At 41.5% G+C, this 25620-nt stretch overlaps 1 protein-coding gene across 7 annotated transcripts in view; it reads right to left on the reverse strand.

The window, feature by feature from the left end:
* FAM13A (family with sequence similarity 13 member A) overlaps window positions 1-25620 on the reverse strand; it is a 134363-nt gene that overhangs the window by 25562 nt on the left and 83181 nt on the right. For 3 of the 7 annotated variants that reach the window (XM_061374618.1, XM_061374659.1, XM_061374651.1), the window contains 7 exons: window positions 25149-25190; window positions 15567-15611; window positions 13823-14002; window positions 10806-10992; window positions 7869-7945; window positions 7122-7164; window positions 1872-2022 (listed from right to left, as the gene is read on the reverse strand). In XM_061374618.1, the coding sequence (XP_061230602.1) occupies window positions 1872-2022; window positions 7122-7164; window positions 7869-7945; window positions 10806-10992; window positions 13823-14002; window positions 15567-15611; window positions 25149-25190 (725 nt within the window). The remainder of the gene's footprint in view (window positions 1-1871; window positions 2023-7121; window positions 7165-7868; window positions 7946-10805; window positions 10993-13822; window positions 14003-15566; window positions 15612-25148; window positions 25191-25620) is intronic. The other 4 variants (XM_061374636.1, XM_061374669.1, XM_061374627.1 and 1 more) reach the window with 4 other exon arrangements.

Consider the following 25620-nt stretch of genomic DNA (forward strand, 5'->3'; position numbering starts at 1 on the left):
TGTAGAACCCTGCCTTGCAAAGCCAGTCTTATTGACAGACTCTGCTGTTACCTGCAGAAGCAGTCTGAGAGTTTACGTTAAGATCTTCCCCTCCCTGGCTGCTGCAAGCTTGATTCACACCCACAGCTAGGAAAGACTCAGTGTCTCCTTGCTGAGACATAGAAGGCACCATTTTCCTGCTCTTTGATCTGCGCCAACAAAATGGTGATTCTGGAAGGCATGTATTTTAGAAGACATCTCTCTCACCATAGACAGCTGATTCTTTTGCAACTACCCACCTCCCCCTCTTGCGAAATACATGTGAACAGACCAGAGGAAGGAAGCATCAGAAAGCAGCACTCTTCAAGCACAGTCACACATGCTCATAATCCTGTGTCATACTTACAGGGCAGGAAAGCTAAAATCCAAACATAATAGCATGTCTACAAAGAAGTACAACTTATTTCATGATGAGAAAGCCTCTGGCAGACAGAAAGGAGCTGTGTACTCCCCTTCATGCATTCATATGACTCCCATTAGTAACCCAGGAAGAAAAAAAAAAGTCATTATTTCCAAAGGTTCACAAGACAGCTGAAGCCACACATCACCTCTGAGAACACAGACATGCACACCCTGGCTTGAGACCCTGCAGGCCAATGCTAATTAGCACTTCAGCAAACACATAAGGCTTCCAAGGCCTCCTGGGAGCCCTTCCATGGCTCTTTGATCAGCCATGCTGCATGTTTAGTGATACCACCTAGGGAATCCCCGCCTAGCAAGCAAGTGAAGAAATTCCCTCCTGTCCATGATGACTAGCTGCCTGGCTGAACCAAAGGTAGCCATGGCCGTGGGTTTACTTTACTCACTCACGCCCAAAGCATCATAACTACTCCCCTCCTAGAGGGAAAGGTAAAATATACTAGGTCACGTATGCTGCGGAGGCAGAAGCAGAGGATGGAACTTCTCAGTGTGCCTCAGAGATTGTTTTTTTTTTTGAGCAGCAAATTAGTCACACATTTTCCTTCTCTTGCTTTATTGAAATACCATACTCGCATTTTCCTGTTTCTTCCCTGTCAAAGCCCTTCTCTTTCACTCCTAAAACACAAACTAACAGAAGAATTCTTGCTTGTACACATACACAGTAACTGGAAAATGGTTTGATCCTGGAAGTGCTGGACACCTTAAAGTCCTCTCAATTTCAAATGAAATTGAGGTTCATGGCAAAAACAGAATTTCCCCGGATTTCCCACTCTTAAGTCAGTGCAAACAGCCAACCAAGCATGCACTCTGGAGACAAGAGCTAAGAAACAGTATTGAAATAACTTAAACTACATGCAATTTAACATTGCTGTTTGAGCTGGTGATCAGATTTTTTTTACAGCATACATAGAAGTTGTTGTTTGTAAGAGCCATCAAAAGACACAATAGCAGATAGACAGCCTTTTTTCCAGCTGTGCTTTTCAGATCCAAAACATTATTTCCAAATACTGACTGAAGTGGAAGAAAAGGGAGAAAGAAGGAAGTTCTTTCTGGACTGGGAAATACAGAGTTTCTTTGAAGTGTAGAGCAGTCTAGCTTAATACTTGAGTGACCAGCTGCCAAGAAATAAGCTATCCTGAAACACTAAGGGACTTAACAGTACTAAACAGCACATGAAATTAACTTCAAGAATAAAACAATTAATTTTCTTCCTATAAGTGACAACAGAACTAGTACCCATCCAGTATTTTGCTTCCAGTTTCACCAAACTTTCAGTTCCATATTCAGACAAAACTGCTTTCCTGTTATTTTTGGCAAGGGAACACAGTAACATGATATACCCCCCCCCTCAGTTTTTCCCACTCTCTCTCTCTCTCATTTCACTCATACAACCAGCCATCACACAATCCTACCTTCCCAGTTGTTGTCATCACATAGTGCTGTCAAATCCAGCTGAGGCACTTCTGACACAAAGCTGTTTTCCTGTTCATCAGCATCTTGATTTCTTTGCAACTTGTTTTCAGGAATGCCTGGATGCTCTTGAATCTTCATACTTGAAGTCAGCTATATTCCCATACACCCACAGAATGAGAGAGAAAGAAAAAATGTTTCAGGAGGCAGAGGAGGGAAAAAACACCCCTCCAGTCACAGCAGCAGTAAGCTCATGCCTTTAGCTAAAAAGATTCGAACAAACAGACCCTGATGTTTCCAGCTCCAAATTCAGATCCCCTGCTCGGTGACCCCTATGTACTAATTGCTCACTCACACTGGTAAAAACACCCTTCCATCTGCCTTCCTTGAATTTTTCCTTCTTTAGAAAGCCACTGCAAGTTCCTGAGACTGCCTGCCCTGACAACTGCATGCAGATGAAAAAGCCTCCAGTAATAATCGACTGGGATGAAAAGGGAGGGAGGAAGGCAGGGAGAAAAGGAAGGGGGGGGGTGGTGTTTGTGCTGCGTACACTTCCTATAGGAGCACAACTCCTTGGAGCAACAACAAAAATGCTGCTGCCGTTGTAAGGCTGTAGCAATATGGTGTCTTCTAAAAAGCAGGCACTGGAGCTCCTGAGGTAGCAGCCGCAGACAGCAAGCAGTGAAGGCTACGTACACGAATGCTCTCATGCAAGCTGTGCTGGCTCAGATCAATTAGTGCCAGCTAAGCTCTGCTGGCTGCACATTCCCCGATTTCCTGTGGTTGTTTTCTAGCTGGGCGTGGGGAGAGCAGAACTATTTATGGAGGAGCTCTGGGTATTAAAGCAGTGTTGCGCAAATCCAAATGGCAGTGGGGTTTGGCATCTCGGCTGGAAGCAGTGTGGACTCTGGGAAAATGCCAAAAAATTCACACAAGCATCCAATGACTTAGGAGGAAAAGAAAAAAAAAGAAAGCAGAATGCCGTCAAGTAAATGATTCATCATTTAGCACTACCTGGAAGTAACTGCTGTTTGTCTCACCACTATCACCCCTGCACATACCACACGTTGTGTGCGTTTATGCAGAAATCACTGCCGTTCCCACAATCAGATACACAGTGCGCGTGTCTGTAATAGTGCTTGATGACACGAGCAGTTTTGTCACTCTAGAACAAATCAGCTGTAACGCCTCACAGAGGGCAGTAGGGAAAAGGAAGTGTAAAGCACGTACATAAACATGCAGTGTGATGTGTATAAACCTACGAACAAACACAGAGCTATCCGAATAGACAGCATCACATTACTACATAAACTATTTGATCTTGTTAAGAAAAGCTTAGGCATAATTCTCTCAAATATAGTCTAGCAGGAAAACAACATGCAGATTTGCCCCCTGCAGGTATTTCGATTAATTAGCAATCTGCATATGCTGATGTGTGAAGAAAACCGGCCTAAAGAAAATAACTGGCACATTTGGATATATTTTACTTGTGAATCCAGAAGCATGGCCAAACTGTATTAAATCAATAGCCTTAATACATGCCACTAAAGCACACTTAATTCTTTTCATCTGCATAAAGCTAACAATGTGTGTGTTTGGGTTGTTCTGGTCTCGATTTTTGGTTTTTTGGGGTTTTTTTTCCCCTTTGAGCAGAGAAAAACAAGTAAGCTTCATGTAGAGAGGGGAAAAACCTGCCCAGCAGACAAAACATACAAACAAATGTTTTTATCTGGATTCAATCCCATCAAACCCTGCGATTGGACAGAGTGCTGGATAATCTCATCTCCCTTTCCCACGAAAAGCTGGACCAGGTGATCTTTTGAGTTCCCTTTCAACCTGGGCTGTTCTACAGTTCTAAAAACCTGGGTGGTGAACACTGTAAAGGGTGTTGTGCATTGTATTTGCATAAGGTTTGTATTTCCTTTTCATTTCAGTCAATCACCTCTTTGAAACATTATAACAAAAGGAAACACTAGATGACAAGCTTGCCAAGCAGTAATAACTTGTACAGTTTGACACTAAATCTGATTACAAACGTGTTTATTGTGAGCGCTTTATGTGGAAAAATGTTAATTCACCATTCAGTATCTTTTAAGCTGCTTCCAGGTTGGGAGGACTTAGATATTTCTTTAAGGACTAGTAACAAATTTCTTGCCAGGATCTAGTCAGCATACATTACAGAGAGACTGGGCAGTGGCCAGAAACAGGCAGACTTCTACATTTACTGAAGAACAAACTGTACCAGCTCATAAACTGCATTTAAATTGCCAGCACAGTATTTTAAAGCTGAAAGACAGAAAGCAATAACTTTCAAAACAGGGGCTATTTTTAACTACATTAAGAAGTGTGAAGAGAGGAACCTATCTACATTTTAACAATTTCAAAGGAAGCAACCTGAAAATACCATCTCACCACCACCACTGATACTAATTACGGTTAAATGTCTTTCCATGAGGTGCGTGCAATTTCTGGACTTATTAAGGCTCTTAAATGACATCTGCAGCAGATATAAAGGCACTTCCCAGATGGGTAAACATTTTCATTACAGATATATTAGAAAGATCATATCTATGTCTTCTTCCTTCTAAATTCACTCCAGTTCTTGGAAATACTTAAAAGCTGTTTAAAAACAGGCCTGTGCTGTGCCCACAGCCAGTTACTCTCCCTTCCTTGCTCACTGATGCAGTCCCTAATACAATGAATAAATCATCAGGCGTTCTGAAAAACAATGGTGATACAAACCCAGGAGACTCCAGAAAGCAGATGTTTAACCTTCTTTGCATAATGCTCCAAACCCATGGAGTGGTAGATAATTCAGTATTCTCACTGCTTATTTTCCTGTTTGTTTTCCTGATGCCACCAATCACCAACCTTGTGGACAAAAATCCAGTACAGGGAACTACTGTACCTTAGGTATGGATGCCCCTCAATTTCTTACAAACCAAAGGGACAGCAAGATGATGATCTTAGTAGCAGTTGACAGTCACAGTACACTGTAGATACTACACAGCCACACCTCCCCCCCCCCCCCCAAAACCACACCCAAAACAAACAACAAAAACCCTAAAAACCTCCAAACAAACAACTTCAAACTAGGCACTTGAGTTCTGCTTTTCAGAAGCTGCTTCTGCCCCCATGCTTTGCAGGTACCAGTAACTACAGATCTAAGTAACTTGGGGATATTCTCCCTGCTCCAAAGGAAATTCAGCATAAGGAGTAGCTCAAGCAGCTATGAATAAATAGCAACAGAAGGATCTTTGAATTCTGATCAGGGAGTTGTATTCTGTTCAATTACATGTGGATTCAAACCAATTTTATTTAAAAGGCTTGCTTTCCCTACAACCACAAACAGGAAGCCTCCTTAAGCACCTTTTGTAATACAATCTGATGCAAGAACGAAGCCATTCTGCTCCCTTCCTCCTGAGTCATGCCAATCCCCCTCTACACTTGTTGCTTAAACACCCTTCCCTTATCAAAACCTGGGTACTAGAAACCTGAGTCTTTCAAATCACAGTCCATATCCTGGAGCTTAGCTACTTCCAAGGTCAGATTATGAAGGCTACAGGAGCACTGAAAACTAACTCAGGACATGTGTTTAGAGTTTTTTTTACTGCCTTATGGAGACCCAAGACTGTACAACTGGTAACTATGATAAATGCAAAATATCTTTCCTAGTATCTTCAGACTGGAGACAGGGTGAGGAAGAGAGTAAGAAAGTCCCTGCCCTTCATCATCCTGAATGAGTTGTTTGTTACTAAAGGTATGTCTTTAAGCTGCCCTAAGCAAAAGGCTTATAAGGGACAAGGAATGTAAAATTACCCTGCAGGAATGCAACATTTTCTTGACCTTGTAATTCCTATATAATACAATCTCTGGTTAAAGCTACATCTTCTCCTGCAATTTAAATTGTAAATTTTAAAACTCTTGCTAAAAAGTTTACTTTAAGACAATGATTTCATATTCAAATATACCTCTCCCCGACTAATTTAAAAGCTTAATGGGAGTATTGTGTGGCATGGCAGTGACAGCACCTTCTCCACACGCAAGCCAGTACGTGAGGGACAAGGTGTTGCAAAACCCACGCTCTGAAAAACACAACAGCTTACAAGCAAGTGCCGGATCACTGTGGATTACTGATCCTGTGGGAGCAAAGTAGGAGATTCATCTAAGCCCAGTCAGAACAGTGATCAAAGGCAGCACCGAACACCCCTTGCAGAGGTCACACGTTTCAGTGTCCCATGAACTTCTGCAGCTACAACACAGCTGGTCAAAGCCCAGCTGGTAGCAAGTAATCTTTTACCTTTCTTGCTAAATGGAAATAATACCCATCAGAAATGAAGCTTTTCAAGGCAAAAATGGCAGATTGGCTTTTATTTGTAAAAAAACCCCAACAAACCACAAGAGGAGGCTAGTTTAAGAACACTGTCAGCCCTCAGTTAACTCTAGATGGCCAGAGAAAACAGGCATTGTCCACAGCTGTTTCTAAACTCTAAAACAGGTGCACAACTGAGGCAGAGGTGCTTCAGATAACTCTCCCCAGTGTTATAAATGCTTGGCTGTCCAGAAGCGTTTCATGCAAACCTACATGAGCCAGTGACTGCAAACCCACCTAAACCAACCTAAATCTTTGTTTTGCTGAATAGGTAGATGAAAAACACCATGAAGTGAAGGCAGGAGGTGGTTGTTGAGCAGAAACTGAAAGTTGGGGGAAAAACTGTCACCTGCAATGTCACATGTCCCCTCCTGACATCCATCCCAACCACCAACCTTAGGAAAGAAGCAGAAGATTATCCAGTTTTCTAAGATAAATGAATCACAGACACCTATGTTCAAAGGTAACAGGCTACATTGGGAAATCATAAACAAAAGGCCAAACGATTTTACAGAAATCAAGAGAGACAAGCTAATCTTACTACCCTGGGAGATAACCAGTCACACACCCTGTTTGCAATGATTAGTAAAGGGAACTTTGTGTTACTTAAACCAAAGTGCTAGCTTCAGTGACACTTCCCTGTTTGGCAAGTAGGGTTTGAAGAGAGTGAAGCAGATGCTTTCGGACTCCTCAGTGATTGAGATGCTCCCTGAATTATGTAAATAAAAAGCAGAAGGAAGGAAAAGGAAAAGCAAGTGCTAACACCATTTCTCTAGGAGAAACAAAATTGTACAGAACTATATGCCTCACTACTTGTTTCTACTCAATAAAAAGCCCATTTAGAGACCACAAAACTGAAACATAAAAGCCCAATACCAACCTGAGAGTGCCTGAAAAAAACCTCATCGTTTTCACTTTCTTTGCTACAAAAAAAAACAAAACAAAAACAAACCAACATATTACAAATACAAAACCAGACTTGCCTTGTAACAGAAACAAGCAGGACTTCTACACACGCAGGTTTTTAGATGCTTGCTACGGCTGCACACTTACTAACTTATTCAGTAAACGAAGGGACACTCTGGGTTACAGTACTTCAGGCTGATAAACTATGCATTTTTGCTTCCTCTCAGGAGTTATTTCTGAAGAATATGTCATTTGCTACCAGTGCTCTTAATCCAAACCAATACAGCTCTCCCAGCAAACATAACTGTGGAGGGAATTGTCACCTCAGGCAAGCAGAGTGGGGCTGTTACAGCACTTGTAGAAGAGGGAAGCACAAAGGGCTGTATTCCCAACCAAGAAAGCTGGGTGAGACAAGCCCTGCAGTCATCAGCCTGGAGCTTGCTGGTTCAAGTGGTTCACAGCTGACTGCTTTCCAAGTCTGCACCATCAGTATCTTCAGTGCTTTTCCTAACAGGCTGGGAGAAGAATCTTGGTGGCGTATGCTACTGGGCAGAGCCAAAACAACATACATAGTGCCTCCATACCACCCTACTAACACAGTGGGTAATGCAGTTCTGCAGCATAACTGACATGCTCATAGCCTGTGGTGGAAGATCTCTTAGGCTGTACTAAAAACACATGAAAAATAAAACATATACATATTTAAAAAAAAATAAATCACCTTTCTTCAGATAAAATTTCCATGTCATCAGGTCCTGTTCTGTCTAGAGGCCTGGATGAGCTAAAGCTTTCCATACTCTGCAATACAGTAAATGTTAAAGCAGTAAGATACATACGAGAAACAGATTCAAGCTGCAGGCCAGTAAACAGATCAAATAAAGAAGCATCAAACAGGACTTCTAGAAACAAGGCAACAAGCAGACTCCTGCCTGCTGCACATTTATAACAAAACAAACCCCACATTTTATTGCCCACAACCTGCCAAAAAACAACAGCTGCTCACTGCTTTATCTTTCATCAGACAACCTCAAAATGTTTAACAGAATTATGCTGCATAGTACCCTGCCAGTTCCCATATCTGCAGACTGACAGACAGGCTGAGCTTGAGAGTGATTCTGTGGTATGTACAAGTCCTGAAAGAGCAGGTACCAACACCTGTAGCATCTTTGAAGCAGAGCTCCTTATGCTTATCTTAGAAAAAACTTCCCTTCTCAGCCAAACCCTTCCCTAGTTTCCTCTTAAATGGGCAGAACAACGCAAGAGACTGCCATATGCACAGAACTAATGATAACTTGTGCTAAAATATGAATGCAGGGCAAGAAATTCAACTGGTTATGAACACTTGTTCTGAAATTTGTCTTGGCTACCATTAGGAACTTTAACATTGTTGTCCTCTAAGAGCTTGAGAGAGCACTGTGAAGACAAAGCCACGTTGCCACTTTGGGCACATGTCCAGGAGGTTTTCTACCCTGTTTTTTGAGAGAGTCCCTCTTAAATAGGAGCAAGTCAGACAGTAGAATGGAATGTGGCTCTTGCCCCAGCCCCTGGAACTGTGTGCACAGACTTCCTGGGGTAGTCACAACCCCCCTCTCACTTGCTACACCTCCAGCCCCATAAGATGACACAGCCCAGTCATTCCAGCATTCCTTAATGTGATTCTTCAAGTCCTACTGGTACCTGGTTACCATGTTTCTGTAATGCATTTACAAGCTTTTAATACTTTGTGGTTGGTTTGTGGAACTGACAATTTTTCCACCTCTGACTTACACTTTTGAGTCAGATGCAATTAGCTAAGAGGAAAGCTTCCATACACTGTCCTACACACTCTTTCAGGCTTTGAAAAGTGGGAAGGCTTAGAAAAAGGTGCCTAGGAAGATACATCACAAACATGTTTACAGGATGAAGGCCTATTAGCAAATGTTAAGGTGCAGGTTATGTCCTTTGATACTCCAAGTAGGTAGTCTAATTTGTGTAGTTATCTGACATGTAAAGATGTAGCCAAAAGAAAGCTAAGCCATCACATATCCTGCTGGCAGCTTCTGAAATGCAAGTATGAAATAAGCACACTCATGAAAATGTAAAAAGCAGCCTTTGCTCTTCAAAATGAATAGCATCATGCTCTCTGCAAGCTATTTCATAACAGTACTCCTAGTTGACAATTCCTCTATGATACTTTCCATAGCAAAGTAAGCAAGAAGCACACTGATGGTCATATTGGTCAAAGTGCTTTTTGTGCTAGGTTAGTCTATTTTATGCTCCTTTCAGCCTCTGCCTCTCAATGGGAGGCAAAGTTCACTGGACACAGGTAGATTTGAGGACATTTCTTCTGGCCATGTTTTAGGACTTCATGATTGCTTTTCAGGTCCACAACAAAAGTAGACACTACTATCAGTCTTTCCCAAATCCCAAGTCAAATTCTCATTTACATTTAAACTGCTTCACACTCCACAAGTACAGAGAAGAGGTGCAGAAAAGAGTGCAAGCACTTGACCTTTACCTGTCTTAAAGTCCACTGCTGCAAGCAAAGACACAGAGTCAGTGTGTGTCTGTATCACTGTGCTTTCATGAAGTATCACGTGAGAAGGTTACTGATACTGAGCACTAAATCTAAGCACTGCCTACAATTTTTAGCAGCTTGCACTCTTTTTAATCACAAAGGAAGCCAAATCAGCCTCTCTCTAGAATCTCTGTAGAGGGTAGGGGCACTAGATCAATGCTATTTTGTGAACTAAACGAGTCCCAACACAATATCATACTAAGAAGAACTTGCAGCAGTCTCTAAGACTTACTCAAGTACAACTGAAGGAAACACCCTATAGCTTGGAAGGACAGTCTTTTTCCACAGCTTTCACTGTTACTAACTGTGGTGCCATGCACAGGGATGCCCAGCACTTCTGCCACTGTAAGCAGGCCCCTCATTGAAACATGGTACAGTTTCTCAGCTGCTGACACTACAATCTGTGTTTGGTTTGGTTGAGAAGAAAGCTTATTTCAGTTTCATTCTACAGCATGTAAAAGTTGGAAAACTATCTTCTACTGTGAAGGTTGTACAAGAATATGCTGGGCAAATTCCACAGTATTCCAGATTTTTAGGATGTTGTATCAGTGCCATTTACCTCCTCCACCAAAGTTAGCTAGAGGGATCACCTTTTGGATCAACACTGAAGTGTTTTGCAAACTGCAGTAACACACAGACTTCAGGGAAAAGGCATAAAACACCTTTGTCATCTCATTATCAAGTAGTCACTTGCCATCTACAGTTTCAGAACTTAGCAGAAATATAAAAATAAACTTGACCTGAACATATGAAACTGTGTCTGAAGTTCCAACCCCCTTGCAAGACTTTTGAAAGAAAGAAGACTTACTTCCTTTTTCTCTTTCCAAACATGCTTTGCTGAATTCAGATGAAAAAAGCAAAAAGTTGTGGAAAGAGAAAATGATTATAGTAAGAGGATCACAGCAGAAACACAGTTTCTCAGCTGCCTCATCACAAAGGTTGTAAGTGCGGGATCCAGTGTTCCCCATAGTCCAAAACAGCCACTTATGCCTGTACTGCAGGCAAAAATGGCTACTCAAGGGAACCAGATGTGCAGAGAAATTAAAAAGACACTTTCCCATTCTAGTCCTAGGTGTCAAATAGTGCAGTATGTCAGCTTACCACAGGACTGTCCTGGTTGTCATTAAGCTCCGAGAGCTTGGTGCTGGATTTCTGCCGTTTTGGTTTATTCCTTTCACTAAGATATCCGGAGCTGTTGTCTTGTAATTTTTCTACTTCTTGAGCAGCTAGAATACAGTCTTCAAGACTGCTGAATCCAGAGGGAATGTTTTCTTTGTTGATGACTTCCCTAAAAAGAAAAGGGATATTACAACAAGAGCTCGTTTAAAACACTCTCCCGCTACATTTATGGTAGCAATAGAGAAATACATTATGCTGACTGGTGCAGTTCCAGCAACATCACCTACACCCTATGAAACCAGTATCTCTGGTTCTTCCTACTGCAGCAAACAACACACACAGTGCAATGCTAAATCCCACTGAGGAGTGAAAGCCACGTGTATGTACCTCAGGTGAGAAACTATGAGGATCAATGTTTGGGACTTGATTCACTTCCCACTAAAGTCAACAGAGAGAATCTCATTGAACTGGACTAGCTCCTGGCTATCTGTGGTATTTTTATAGAGAATACACAGTATATTTTCCTTTGAGACACGTGCTTTCAATTTAGAAAAGTGATTCATATCTGTGGTCCAAGGATCTCCTTTGGCGTATGACACCGCATAATCGACTTCCTTACTCATATCGTTAAATGTAAGAGCAGGATAGTGGTGCTTTAGCTAAATGCTCAATTCCTATTTAGGAATTACACAGAACAGAAAAGGGAATGCATCTCTGCAACAGCAACACAACTGCTAGGACAGAGAACTGTGCTGCTATGTTGGAAGTGGGACAGCTAGCTTTAAGTCACCATGTGATGCAATAGCTGGGACTCTGGACTAGCAGGGTTTGTGTATGTTTTTCAAAAGCCTGGTGTGTGGCTTATCTTGCTCTGCACAATTAGCCTGCTGGGTCCTTCAGCATGCAGCTGTCTCTTCACAGCCTGTTTAGTAGTCTTCTCTCTACTTTGTACAATAATGAAGACACATATATAACACATTAGGGCAACAGGGGAAACACAGCGCATCTCATTCTTTATAATCCTACCTTGCTGGAGGCTAAATGCAGGCTGCTTATACTTGCCACTGAAACTGGAACGTTTGCTAACTGTTGTATGTGTGGCTGCCTTGTACAGTGCTGTGCAACTACAAAGCCTGCTTTCACAAACATCAGGAGAATTTATCTAGATTTGTATTGGTGGGACAAGAAACCCGTTACTCTGTAGTATCTGGACAGTGCCAGCATGGGAAAGAAAACCAGAAAGTTTCAGTAATTTTCTAGATCATGAACCTTTAAGTTTTGCTGGTGGAAGGGAAATACAAAAAGGTATTATAAATCTATGATTAAACTTCTAAGATAATATATTTGCCTTTGTGGAAGCTTTTATAACCTTCTGAGCAGATCAATTACATATACACAGCTTGCGGATCACGTAGCCTGCAGAGCCTGGGAGTTCACCTATGTGTTTTTGTGATAAACACTCTTCCTGTCTGAAGTCCAATCTTGTGACATTACAAATCCTCTTGTGATCCATCACAAGGCAAGGAGATGAAATCACTGACAATCAAAACAACAGTGACAACCGAAAGACATTTTGAAAGGAATTCCCAATTTTGATAATTCATGGAAAGGAGTTCCAGCAATCTGACCTAAGGGAACCAGGGAAAACAATTTGAATCCTAGCCAGCATTCAAAACTTCCGATGTGCTTTAAATCCTTGGCTCTAGCTGAACCTAAAGAACTGTGTCAACCATGTGCAAAGGTGGCTCTATAATGCAGTGTTGAAAAGAAGCCCTGCAGTACTATATGCTTCCAAACACGTACGCTAGCCAGTCTCTGACCTACTTACCTGAGAAGCCTGTCAGCAGGGCTACTAAACAAGAAAAACTACTTCAGAGCTGCTGCCAGATACTTTGGTGACCTGCAAGTGCTAATTTCCCTGTCCACCTTCACAGCATATTTTCAGTCAGTACGTAAATGGATTTTTATAACCATGGATTTTTTTTACAACAGTAGCATTGATAAATTTTTGTGAAATGACATGGCTGCAATATTAACATGAGGTTATGCACCTGTATAAAAGTGGCTTTATATAGGAATGTGCAGATCCAATAGGACTTGGGGAATTCAGCACCCAGGAGAAAACCCTCAGAGACTATACGTTATTTTGGAATCTAACTTGAAATCCTAGAAAACCAATACTTCAGCCAAGAACACACATTCTTTACAAGCAGTGGTGGGTAAAACCTAGACTATGTGTAAGCACTGAATGTAGATGACGGCCTTGCAAAGCCTGTAGTTACAGTTCCTCAAAGATAGCTATGCCTTGGGCAAGTGCTGTTAAGGCTGTGGTAGCAACACATTTGTACCACACAAAGTGGTACAATGCCACAAGTAGAGGAGTATGAAAGGAAAAATAGGTATTATTTTTACTCTTTGACAGACATTTAATGAAATTAACCACTGAATCATGTTTAAACTTTGTGTAACAGGGTGGATAAAAATTCTTAAATTCTCATTACTCAAAAGGAAGATTTTTCTACTTTCAGACCAATGTCTAAGTCTCCTCAATAAACCCAGACATAAGCTGTGCCTCCATATACAAAAAGGAGGCTTCATCTTATTTCTGAAGACATTTGGAAATCAGAAAAGTATCTAAACCTGATGTCTTTATCTAAAGAAAGTCATAGGCAATAGGAACAACTGCTTGTGAATTTCCACTAAAGCAACAAATACTGTAATTAAACAATTCCAAATACTGTAATTAAGAACTCTACTATACCGTGTAAACCCCCCTAGATTCTTATCATGCTTCACCCCACTCCATGACCTCTAATAAGTTTTACATTTCTCAGCTCTAACTGATGCTCTGCACAGGCATTCAGTCTGCTCTGAACTTTCAGCTCAAGTCAAGGGCCAGAGTATTTTGCAACAGAACTAAGCATTGCCCTGATCAGAGGATGTAACTAGGGTACGCTTAATCAAATACACTCTCCAAAACAAAGAAATCAGGCTCATACATGTCTCTGTTTCTCCGGGCTTCCTCCTGCTCTTTGTGGTGTCGCCTCCTTTGCCTGGCAGACACATTAGAAGAGGCTGAAGATGTTCCCGATTCAGAGTCCTCTGAACTCTGGCCGCCTGAGCCATGAACATCAAAGAGATGCTGCTCCACGGCTGAGCGGATTGTCTTCTCTAAATACCTGTCAAGCCGAAAAATAAGGTCAATTGAGCTCAAAGACTTTGTGGAGCTCCCTCTCTGCAAGAATAAATAAAGCAAGGGTATCCAAGGGTTATGTTTTATTATGATGGCAAGGCAGTGTAAAATGTCCTAGGGCCATGACATCTGCGAAGAGCTAAGCTTCATATATCCTGATGTTCAGGTCCCTCGGAACAGCTGAGCCTTCCCAATTCATCTTGCTCTTTTTTATTTCTAGGGATATTTGAACCTTCAGTAAAACACCTAATTTTACTTACTGCAACAACAGAGACACTGGTGCCTAACTTTCACCCTCCACTTCAATAGTCCTTGCCGTGGCAAAACCATATTTGATACTCAGCCATGCTGACACCAGTCTCTTGTGCAATCCCAGCTTAGTAAGGCAACATCATCTGCAAGCAGGTGATTCACAGCTGTCTCACAGAGGGATGAGAACACACAACCAGCACTTCACTACAAACTCCTCATATGCTTAAATTGATGACCAAGCACAGGTTTGGTTCTGAGTTCTGTTTTTGCACTGTTCTTGTGCTGTGAATGCACGCACAGCCACCCTTGACTTAAGCCTAGTGTGAGATCGCTTTCAGTCCCACTGGCAGTAAGAGGGCTTCCACACATGCCACAGCAAGGGAGCCTGTGCATTCGCATCAGCTAAAGATGTGAGACTGCTTGAACTTTCAACACAACCAAATCTCCTGACATTTTCTTGTAACATTTACTTCCTTCCTCCCTCAGAGGACATTTTTATATCTATTTTTTTCCCCATAAAGATCATTTCAAATCACATTTTTCTGCATCCCTGCCCCATCCCTGTTTCTTGCAATGCTTTAAGTATCTGCTGAAGAATGAGTTTTTTCAAACACGCCTGTCCAAAGTCCATATATAGCTCTTAGTGCTTTTTCCATAATTAGAAAAGTTATTTGCAGCATTTGCTGGTTAATTTTCAACTGTGTAGCTATAAGTATGGGAACCTCTACCTGGGCTGACTTCTCCAGAGAATTCTAGAGAATGCAGTGAAAGCTGTTGCCAAGTTGCTACAGTTGTAAGTCTGCTGACACTGCAGTTCCCAAAAAAGTCAGAGAACTTAACAACTGCGAACCCCACGTGGATTAACTAGGCAAGTATGTCCGTGTTTCACGTATTGACAAGAATCAGTTCTGCAAACCCATCAGCCATTGGCACCTCCAGCTCTGGCAAGGAAGCTAACTCATTGACTCTGCTGCTCCCAGTTACGGTAGCAGCATTAAGCCAGGTCCTCTGCTGGGATGCAAACAAGAGCAAGAGGATGACACAGTGCAAATGGCTTCTCTAAATATGCAAGTTCTGTCTAACAGAAACATCACAGGCACAGCATGAGGGAAGAACCAAGGGCCTAAGAATTTTTCAGAAGCAAGTGATTTATTATCATTGCAGATGCTTTGGTTTGGGAAACACTGTCTTTGTAAAAGAACAACCTTTAAAGAGAAATCAAAGAATAACCACGAATACTTAAAAAAGCTCCAATATACAAAAAATGGTAGCTACAAAACTGTAAAAGAGACACTTACTCTCCTGTAGCAGGAATGTTACTACTGACTTGTGATACGTGGGCACTGTGTAAAAGAAAAAGAGAAGAGAATGTTAGATCTAATTATCACCATAACATCTTAAATCCTCTTGTTCTTTGCACCACTAAGATTTAAAGGTCTAAGCTGTCTCAACAATTGCACGTGCAGGCCACAAGCACATGCTGCAAGTTTTCCCCTTAAGGAATTTTCACTTCCATGGTGACGTGGCACATTTTGGCAATGCCAATATCCTCAAGAATTTCCCTGTCATTCCCTTGCAGCAGGCCAAAGTCTAATGGAAAGTATTTCAACCTCAACGCGCTGTGTATTTTTTTGGCTTTCTTTTGAGGCTGACTTGAAAAACTTGTACACTTGAAAGGGGGCTTAATATTTAAGAATGTTTAAATATTAACAGAGGACAAAGGCAAAACACAGGCTTTGCACAGCTCTCCTGCCGTGCTCTGATATTCATACTTTTGGCTTCACATTTTTAAGAATAAAATGTGGTCTTCTTTCCCTTTCCCCCCAGTCTGTTTTCATGCTCAGGAAGAGACAATGTGACTGTAGGTGTCTCTGCCCTTCTGAACAAGCTGCTATCTACCTTGCACAGCTGTCATCCCTTTGCCAAGCTGAATCCCATGCTACCCCTTCTTCCTGTACACTGACTGTGCTCTGCAGATAAGGTGACACTTTTTGCCCATTCATCCCTTCTATGATCTTTGTTAAGTCAAGTAAGTTATAGGCTTAGGGGTTTCACTTCGATTTATCCCTGTTATCAGCAGAGGAATTAGCAGTACAACAGGTTGGTACATCCCAGTGAAATGGCACTGTCTGGCCAGGATACGAGCCAGGCTGGATGCAATATATGCTTCCTGTCAAAACAGCCATTCACTGCTTTCAGTCTTTATGAGCTTCTCCCAAATGGTTTCAATGCAGAACCATCAACAGCTGACTTTCCTTCACTAACCAAAGGTTCTCCTCTCTGCTTCCTTTGAATATTTTGCACTTCGCCATACAGATCTAGAACTAGCTAAGAAGCTGTGGCACACTCAGATGACAATCGCTCTGCGGCTTTGCTGGGTTTGAGTGTCACTTGTGATGGAAGACAGATGATGAGAAAGGTAAACCAGGGGCCACTACATCCAGTTTAACAAAACAAAGAAACCAGCCTAACTCCTGTAGTGAAGTACAAACCCCAAATGCCAGCTGCAAATCAGACTTGCAGTATGCGTAAGCTTCCTTCAGCTGAGCCAGTGTGTTCACTTCAGTGTAGCTAAAGCAGAGTGCCCTAACCACATGCACATCCCTTCTAGTCCAAGCTTCACATGGTGCTAATCTCCAGCCCAGGCACAGATCCCTGGAACAGCGGCACAACGTGAAAGCAGTCACAGATGTGCCAGTATATTCCACATTACCTGCACAGCACCAAAGCTGCTATGTCATTCAGATGATCTCATGAACAGAAGACATACAAACACATATCATTGTACTTACTGTTACGGACATGCAATTTGCATGTAGGAAATAAATACATAAATCTGCAAGATCCCTCTGTTTCCACATGTAACACTGACTCTTAACTACTGAACAGCGCTGCAATTTGAGGAGCAAGAGCACGTTTCAAGCACCCTACTTGCTTTCCTGTTCACTTATATAAACTATTGGCCCCTTCCCAGCCCAGAACTATCCTCTAAGACCTGGCCTCCCATGGGAGATGGATTAGCAAGTAAGATGCTAGTGTGATAGGCTAAACCACATTGTAAGATACAATTTATGTGCTGACTACCGCTTGCTTCTACATGTGTAGGAGTAAGGTAATATTGTATTAACTTTCCACAATATTCAGATGCAATCCGTACTGAGCAGAGGTGTCTTTCATATCACACTTTTCTTCTTTGTTTTCATGTCCAGAAAACAGTACTGGAGGGGTAAACAGGATTGTTTGGATTCTAGGTTTTTTAAAACATCTGTAGGGTACAGGTATATTTACACATCAGACAAGATAGATCATCTCAGGAAACAGCTCTTCCTTCTATTGCCAGCAGGAAAAAATGCAAACTCCTGTTTCACATAAACTTAATAAAAGGCTAAATACTGTATATGAGAAAACTTCATGCCATAAACTCCATCTGCGGTATTCAAGGCCAACAGTCACTATCTGCAAACCACCTGCATGACCAAAAACACACCAGCCTCTTTACCTGAGAAGCAGTAAAAAGAAGAAACAAAAGATGAAGCTGCAAAATATCTAAGTAAAACACCAGAATCTTTCATAACACCTCAATACATTCCGTAGTTGTCTAATTCTCAGTTAACTGTGCTTTACTAGTACTGATTCAGTTTTAAGTTCATTAACCTTCCTAATTCATAATGATGTTTATCTGTATAACAATTACTTTGTGGTATCTGGAAAAACCCTACTCAGACAATACAGATTCTGTCGAAGAGCTAGTGATGCCGTGATTACGAAACTACCAACAGATAACAAGGAGATACGCATATAGATGCATGCCAGCTGAGCGGATGATTACAAAACAAAGCTCTGACATTCTGATTTTATTGTATTTTCCTTCTAAATACTACGTCCTTGTATACTGAATACAACTTTATTCTAGCCCTGTAATATTTCAATACTCTCCTAATAGCCCTCTCTCAATATGATGGAGATTTAAAATCAGAGCTTTTCCCAGACACATTAGGGTTTTTTTAATTCCACAACTGGTAACTTTCCTTGCTACTTCATTTAAATGCACTGCTAAATGCTTTATTTACCCTGCATCAGCTTTTTTTTACCTTGAGGAAGTTCACATCCAAAACAAACAGTGGAGGGGAGAGAGCTACACAGCAGCTTCAATTCAAGCCTGCCCAGGGATAGAGCAGGAGGTGCTCAAGCACATTAGCAAACTGAGGGAAAGGCATAGCTATGTAAGGATTTCAACTCAAGAGCAACCAGGCAGACAGGATGTATCCTGCAGGATTTTCCAAGCTTCTTGGGTGGCAAAGTCACTCTGCCTTCGGATCTATGCTTCACAGAGCAGGTGAGGTGAGGCGTGCCCAGAAGAGCCCTCTTGGCACTCCTGCTTGTGCAGGCAGCTGCCTTGGAAGGGCTCCTTTGCTCAGTAAATCATCCGGACAATGGGAACTCATGATCTGTTTTGGTTAATTATTTTCCCCTCACGGCTTGCTCATTTCACTGATACGTACGGTCAATTATCTCCACAGCTACATTATCTTTATTAAATTACGCAGCGCTGCAGAGCATGCTGAGAAATAGCAACGTTCAACAGAAATTAAAGGTTCTTCCTGGGTGACAAGAAGCAGCAGGAGAGTTTCCCAGTGCTGGGGACTTTTACTTTCAGAGAAGCAGCCACAAAACCTGCATCAAGGCACATAGCTGTTTCAAGTGCTATAAACTTTTGAACTGGCTTCTTAAGACCTTCACATTGTGAAGTCTGACCTCTAGCACTTCCCAGTGTTGTCTAACTTGCTTACTCAAGCCTTTTGCTCACTTTCAGAGGTGCCCCATCAGCTGTGGATAATGCCTTGCTTCACACGTAAGGTAAACTCTTATTGCACGGCCATTTCTCCCATTCCGTTTCAAGCTCAGGTATGGGAAAGTGGTGTTTTCCATCACCTTTACACACATTAAATCTCCTCTGCCCCCTCTAACTTTAAAAAATACCACCAGAGTAAGAACTATCTCATGCAATACCTGCACCCTGTTTGCTCTGCACTGGGCATCTTGTGTCAGCAGGCAAATAATTGAGCTGCATATCAAACTCCCTCTCCTGTTGTATTTTTCACTTAAGGCACTAATGAGCAAAACGTGTCAGCATCCATCTGTTACAAAAGCAAAGTAAAAGCATCAACCAGAGTAAACTGACTCACTGGCATAAAATTTTCCCAGACTTGGTTTCCATTTATGAAGTCAATGAATTAATTCCTGACCATATTTAATGGCCTAAATGATAAGACATAGTTGCAATATGGAACTAAGGTCACTCATTGCTAAGATTTATTTACTATCCATCTGCTTTACTGAGGAAGCAAACCAACTTTTTTCCTGTTCTTGCTTTTTGTTTTGTTTTTTTTTTTTTAAGCCAAGCATAACAGTAAGAAAGCCTCAACAGATGCAGAAACTTTAACCCATTTTGCCATTCCAGTAAAGTAGAGGATGTTTAAATGGCTTTGACATTTCACATGGGAAATTTCTGAAGTCCTCCCAAATATACTATTCTAACCCATGACCTTGGAAATTCCTCTTCCATAGGTATTTATACAGTCTAAACATTGTTCACTGTCCATAACTTGCCCACTGTGACATGCAATACTGCACACTCACATGGAATCTATTTTAAGACAACTACTTCATTTGACACACATTCCCCAAAGAGAAGGACTGTGCCTGTATATAATACACGAAAATAATGAATTTAAGAATATAGAGATGTGCTTTTATTTTCTGGGATGTTCTATCACACAGAGGACATGCTTTCAATGTTTTCTAGCACCTTTATGCTTTCACAAGCTCAGATCCAACTATCGTTGCTTTAAATTATATTTGACACTAACCTCTTCCTATGCAGAAAATTAACCCCACTAAAAGCATCTGTCTTGTTTTCTTCAGGACTCCTGTTTTTGACTTCCACTGACATCACCCTTTATGATGGGTGCACACTGACACCTACTGCTTGGAGCAGAGACAATCCTGAAGGGGATTCATACACACCACCTGATTTAGCTTAGTGAATTTGGATGGCGGTGTCTATGAAGGTTCCTCTACAGAGGAGAGAAATATGCCTCGGGGGATCTCAGACCCACACAGTAGCTGGACACTGCAAGCAGGGGCATGCAGCAGCCTGGTGTTTATTTTCAGCTAGTGCTGAAGCGATGCAAGACATTAACATGCATCACACAATATAATCATGGTATGTAAAAGGATGCAGCACCCCTTGTGGGCCTTAGGACCTCTTATGGCATGTGCCATTGAGGAGGAAGTGTTCAGGAAGGTGGCAGGTGTGAAATTTGGACAATATTTTTCAGTTTCTTCAGAAAACTGACCTGAGAACAAACAGGGTAAACCATCTTACACAATATTCTGCAGGCTAAGAATACCTGACTTGTATTATATAAAGAGAGTTGTCTCAAATAACAATTATTCCAAGGAGGACAAGTTGGCTATACTGGATACTGCCAACAAGATATTAGTACTTAAAGGAAAAGAAGTATTAAAACAAGTGAAACTGTAAAACGCTTTGCCCTGCACTCAAAGGTATCTGAGGCAATTTTTGGCATTGCTTGTGATGCCAGCTCTCCTCCCAGTTTCAGTTTAATCCTCTGCATGTTAACAAGGGAATTCCACACTACAAAGCTTTCGACTTTTTATCTCTGTAATATTACTCTGGTTTATGTCAGGATGTACTCATCAAGACACTCCTGAAACCATGTATATGACTAATGTGTCAAATCTGAAGCATATGCGCCATCATAAAGCACGTCTGTAGGTTCCTTGCCTTCTAAGAACTCATTGCACATGTTGAGAACTGTACTTACAGAGAAGTGCCGTTGCCAGATGCTGCTTCATTACCTGAAACTGAGCACTGTTTCTCAGTACTGATCACTCAGTACAGCTGGCATCACAGTTTTATTATGGAATTATACAATGAGCAGCATTATACATTTTTGAGCAGTCTTAACTCCCTTTACCACCAAGTTTTGTTACAAAGGTTTTGGAATGTAAATGTCCTTAAGGCATGACTCCCTGGAACAATTAATCACCCAGGAAAGTTTTCCTCTTCTTTGAACAGTGCAGAAACCTCCATGCCTGGTATGGAGCACAGCTGAGTCAACAAATTGTCTTAACCAAAGGAGTACAGAGAGGACAGGATAATCCTGGTCAGCAGTAGGTGAATGGATTTAAACCCCGGATCTCATCAACTGGTCAAGCTCACCTCAACCTTGCAATGCCTAACAAAAGAAGGCTCCAGCTACAAAATTTCTAGTTTCTGTCCACATTTTTTCATAGCCTGTTTGCGCACATTTTTTCGTGCATCAGTACTGTGACTTAACATAAACAACTTCTCCCTGCCTAAACCCCCAGTGGAATATGTGTACTCTGGTTCATCTCTTACATTAAATAAGCTTTCCCTGCTCTTTTCTCTACTTTGTAACAGGGTCTGCCCACACTTCTTTAATCACTTTCACAAACCTAATGCCACTGAGACATGAGTTACTGAAGTGTATGAGGCCTCATCTGACTCTTGTACAAGGGCATGCATACTTCCTCTATACTGAAAATACTTCACTTTATATATCCACTGTCATGTGATTACTCCAACTTGGTATTTTTATCCCATGCTTCCCCTGTCCATCCCTCCATGAACAAGTATGCCCAGGTCCATCCTTTCCCTGGCATTTCTAAATGTGAGGAACTCCCCTTTCATGTAATGGATTGTCATTATTAGTCCTAAGATTTTATTATCTAAGTCCTAAGATTTTATTATTATTAGTCCTAAGACTTTATCACCCATGTTATCACTTTTCATCCTACAACTTATATTTCATGCTTATCTTTCCATATCTCTATATCAATCTCAGTCATCCTGTATCATATATCACTGGTATTTTCTCCCAGTGGACATTCCCATCCAAACCACTCCTAAATTTCTGCTATAAGCCCAGATCATGAGTGTGACTCTATTTTATTATGCCAGTGGCCATTAAATAAAAGAAGCCCATGACACTTAAGGAGCTCTACCAGCAATCTCCTCCCTTTCCTGCCAGCAATACCTACAGGTCTTATCCCCTCCCTACCCATCTTTAAGCTCTAGTACAAATGCTCATTTTCTCCATACACCTGGCATGATGCAAAGCATTTTGCTGACATCAGACAGACTAGGTATATTGCTTTTCTTTGTCTCTGGAAAGTCTTATGAAAAATAATTTGGTTTTATTGGTATCACCTCTCTTGAAAAACCTGTCACATTTTGCCTCATTTACCACTTACTCTCATACTATTAATGACTGCTTATTCCCTTACAGAGCAGCAGTGGTGATTAATTCTATGCTTGGTCATGACTTCCCAATGTCCAAAGGAAAAAAAAAACAACCAATCAAACAAATCCACAACCATACATCAGCGTCCTTTTAAGAAATAGAATGTTGGTGGCATTCTGACAGTTCTGACTTAAAGCTAAGGCCTCAAGCATTTGCCTTATTTTTAAAAATAACATCAAGGGAAACATCTCCATTGCTAGCAGACATGGTACAGCACTGAAGAATTAAGTCTCTGGTTTGATCCTACCAAAACTCGCTTACAAAGGGACACAATGCTCCTTCAGTCTGGCAAAAGCCAAGTTTTATGCAATGTTTGGAAGCTAAAAAGCTCTTATTCCCATTTAATTAACTTGTTGCATAATTATCTGTTTGGAACTACTGTATAAATGCAGTAGCGTCTGCTCTGTACATACACATACATGATTCACTTGAAGGATTACCTGAACGGCATTTCAAACTACGTAAGCGTAGCTGGTAGCAATACAAACAGATTTGACCATCAGACAGCCAAAGCAGACAATCTCTCCTTCTTTTTCGTGGTGTGAAACGCAGTTCCTATATATGTCATGCATAGCTCTGGGGCAACAATTAGAACATTCAAAGCTAGGACAGAAAAACCTGGCCACCCACTCAAGTTCTCAGTTGTTGAAGCATCATGAATTGCCCAGCCAGCACCAGCTCTCCTGCCAAATTAACTGCACTTGGCAACTGACCTCAGGAACACACATTTCTGATGTGTGATAAATAGCAGAAAGACTTAAAAGCCGTTAGCTTTATTTACAAATAATTGTGTCTTAGCAATGTTATGTACAAGACACAAGCTTGGCATGAAGCCTTATGTGAAAGGTGTGCTGTTTCCTCTCTGCTCCTGCTAGCCATTTCTTCACTATCCAGCTATGTATTTATTCCTGACTCTTTCCTTTCCTATTTGCAGGATACATTCCCATGGAAATGCATCCCTTCATTCCAATGGACACACTTATTCTTTGCTCCCCATCCTAATATGCCCACATCCCTATTTAAAATTTCCAAACCTGCTCCCTCTCTCACAGAAATGTCCTGTTTTGATACCAGTTTCCTCAGGTCCACTCCTTGCTCGCTGTCTCCTTAGCAAGCCTGACAAGGTCAGCTGAAGACAATCTCTTTCCTGGATCATTTTCCTGACTCAGAAAAGGGTTTGGGACAGTTTTAAGCGGTAGGACAGATGGAAACATAATGAAAGCCTACAATCATCTGAAGGTCACATTTAGCCAGAAAGAAAGAGAGGGACTATTTTCAGTGTCAAGACAGGATTGATGATTAAAACTAAAGAAAACTTGTGGCAGGGGAATTTATGCACCTACAAAATAATCTCACAAAAGGCAGAACCTCCCTCGACAGTTTCAAGCTTCTGAAGCCCAGACTAGGCAATATCTGCACAAATACACTGCAGGGAATGATGATGCATCAACAGGAAGGTAGACAGGGCCACACAACCAGGTTAATTCACTGACTCACATTTCTGCACTGTTTTAATGGAAGCCTCCATACTAAGAGTATGCATGAAACACGCTTTCTGTACTTCATGCTAGAAAATTTCTCTAACCCCCCCCCCCAAATGACAAAGATAAACAGGAAAATATGCAAGAGAATTAAGACATTTCAGAGATCATTGTAAGAATTCCAAATATCACTGCTCTCACAAAAAGCACCACAGGGATTTCTTTTTATTTGTTTAAACTCTGCAGAGATCAAAGAACTCAATTATGATATCTGTCCCTTCCTCCTCTGCAGCCCTTCACTGTTAATTGCCCTGGCTCCTGTTCTTCCACTGAGTATAAATGAAAGCACTGGAATTGAGCCTGCTACCAAAGCAAGCAGAGCAAACTTTCACTGATGTCAACAGAATTAGGCCACTCTTACAAGCAGTGACTTTGCCCTCCAGTTGGCAAAATAAGAAACGCCGTTTGTTCAAATGCAGCGCGAGTGCCATTCCCTCCAGAAGAGGCGTGCTTGGGACCCAGACACTCTCAAGGAATCATAGAACAGTTTGGGTTGGAAAGAACCTTAAGATCATCCACTTCCAACTCCCCTGCTTTTCTGGGCTGCAGCAGAGGAGCAGTTGCTGTACGGGCTGCTGACTCACCATCTGGTTCCTGGTTTCTTTCTCAGCAGCACATGCTGATAGCTTCTCAAAGCTTGTGGCAAAAATCTCCCCTGTGCCCGCAGATTATAAGCTACTCATGACGGGCATCTAAGCTATGAAATAAACTGACAAAAAGAGGAAACGGATGTCTCTCGTCTAATTAATAATTTACAAGACTGGCATTAAACCCTGAACCTCGTCTCTAAATACAAAAGGTTGCAACAGAGTTTGTATCTCTGAAGACTCATTCATCCCACTGGCTGAGCAATAATTACAAACTTCACATGGATCTTCTGTCTGATGACAGTCTGTTGAGCATTCCTGGCCTCACTCCCCACAGTTAATTCCAGTAACGAGTCAATCCCACCCAGAAAAATGAATTAAATTAGCTGAGTAAATACCTCACGTAGAAGGGTGACATAGGCCTCTCATCTTCCTGGGAGCTGAAACCAAAACACATTGTTTAAAGTTAGTATGAAGCTCTGACTTGTATTTACATTTCAAGACACTCTTAAAAAGCAGATATAACAAAAGCAAAACAGTACACCTGTTACAGAGGTAACACTTATATCTACTTTGTCCTCCAATTGCAGTCATGGAAGAAAGCTTTAAGTTACATTCCTTAAACCCTGAGAATCCAACGCATTTCTCAGTACCCACAAACACGATGTAACAGATCTCCTGTCAGATGGCTAGGAGTTACTCCAGCTCTGCAGCAGTGCAAGGACTATTCCCATAGCAACAATAAAGCATTTCGCCAGCAGAACCACCAGAGCCTTTTGCTGTCTGCTGTTCCAGAATTAAATAACCAAAAGCGAAATTTGAGAAAAAAACCCACAAGTGACATCTTGAGAGACCAAAGTAATGGCCATG

The sequence above is a fragment of the Neopsephotus bourkii genome, unplaced genomic scaffold, assembly GCF_033783945.1.
Source record: "Neopsephotus bourkii isolate Nb327-2 ecotype Australia unplaced genomic scaffold, CSIRO-AGI_Nbou_v1 NB_168, whole genome shotgun sequence".
Lineage (NCBI taxonomy): Eukaryota > Metazoa > Chordata > Aves > Psittaciformes > Psittacidae > Neopsephotus > Neopsephotus bourkii.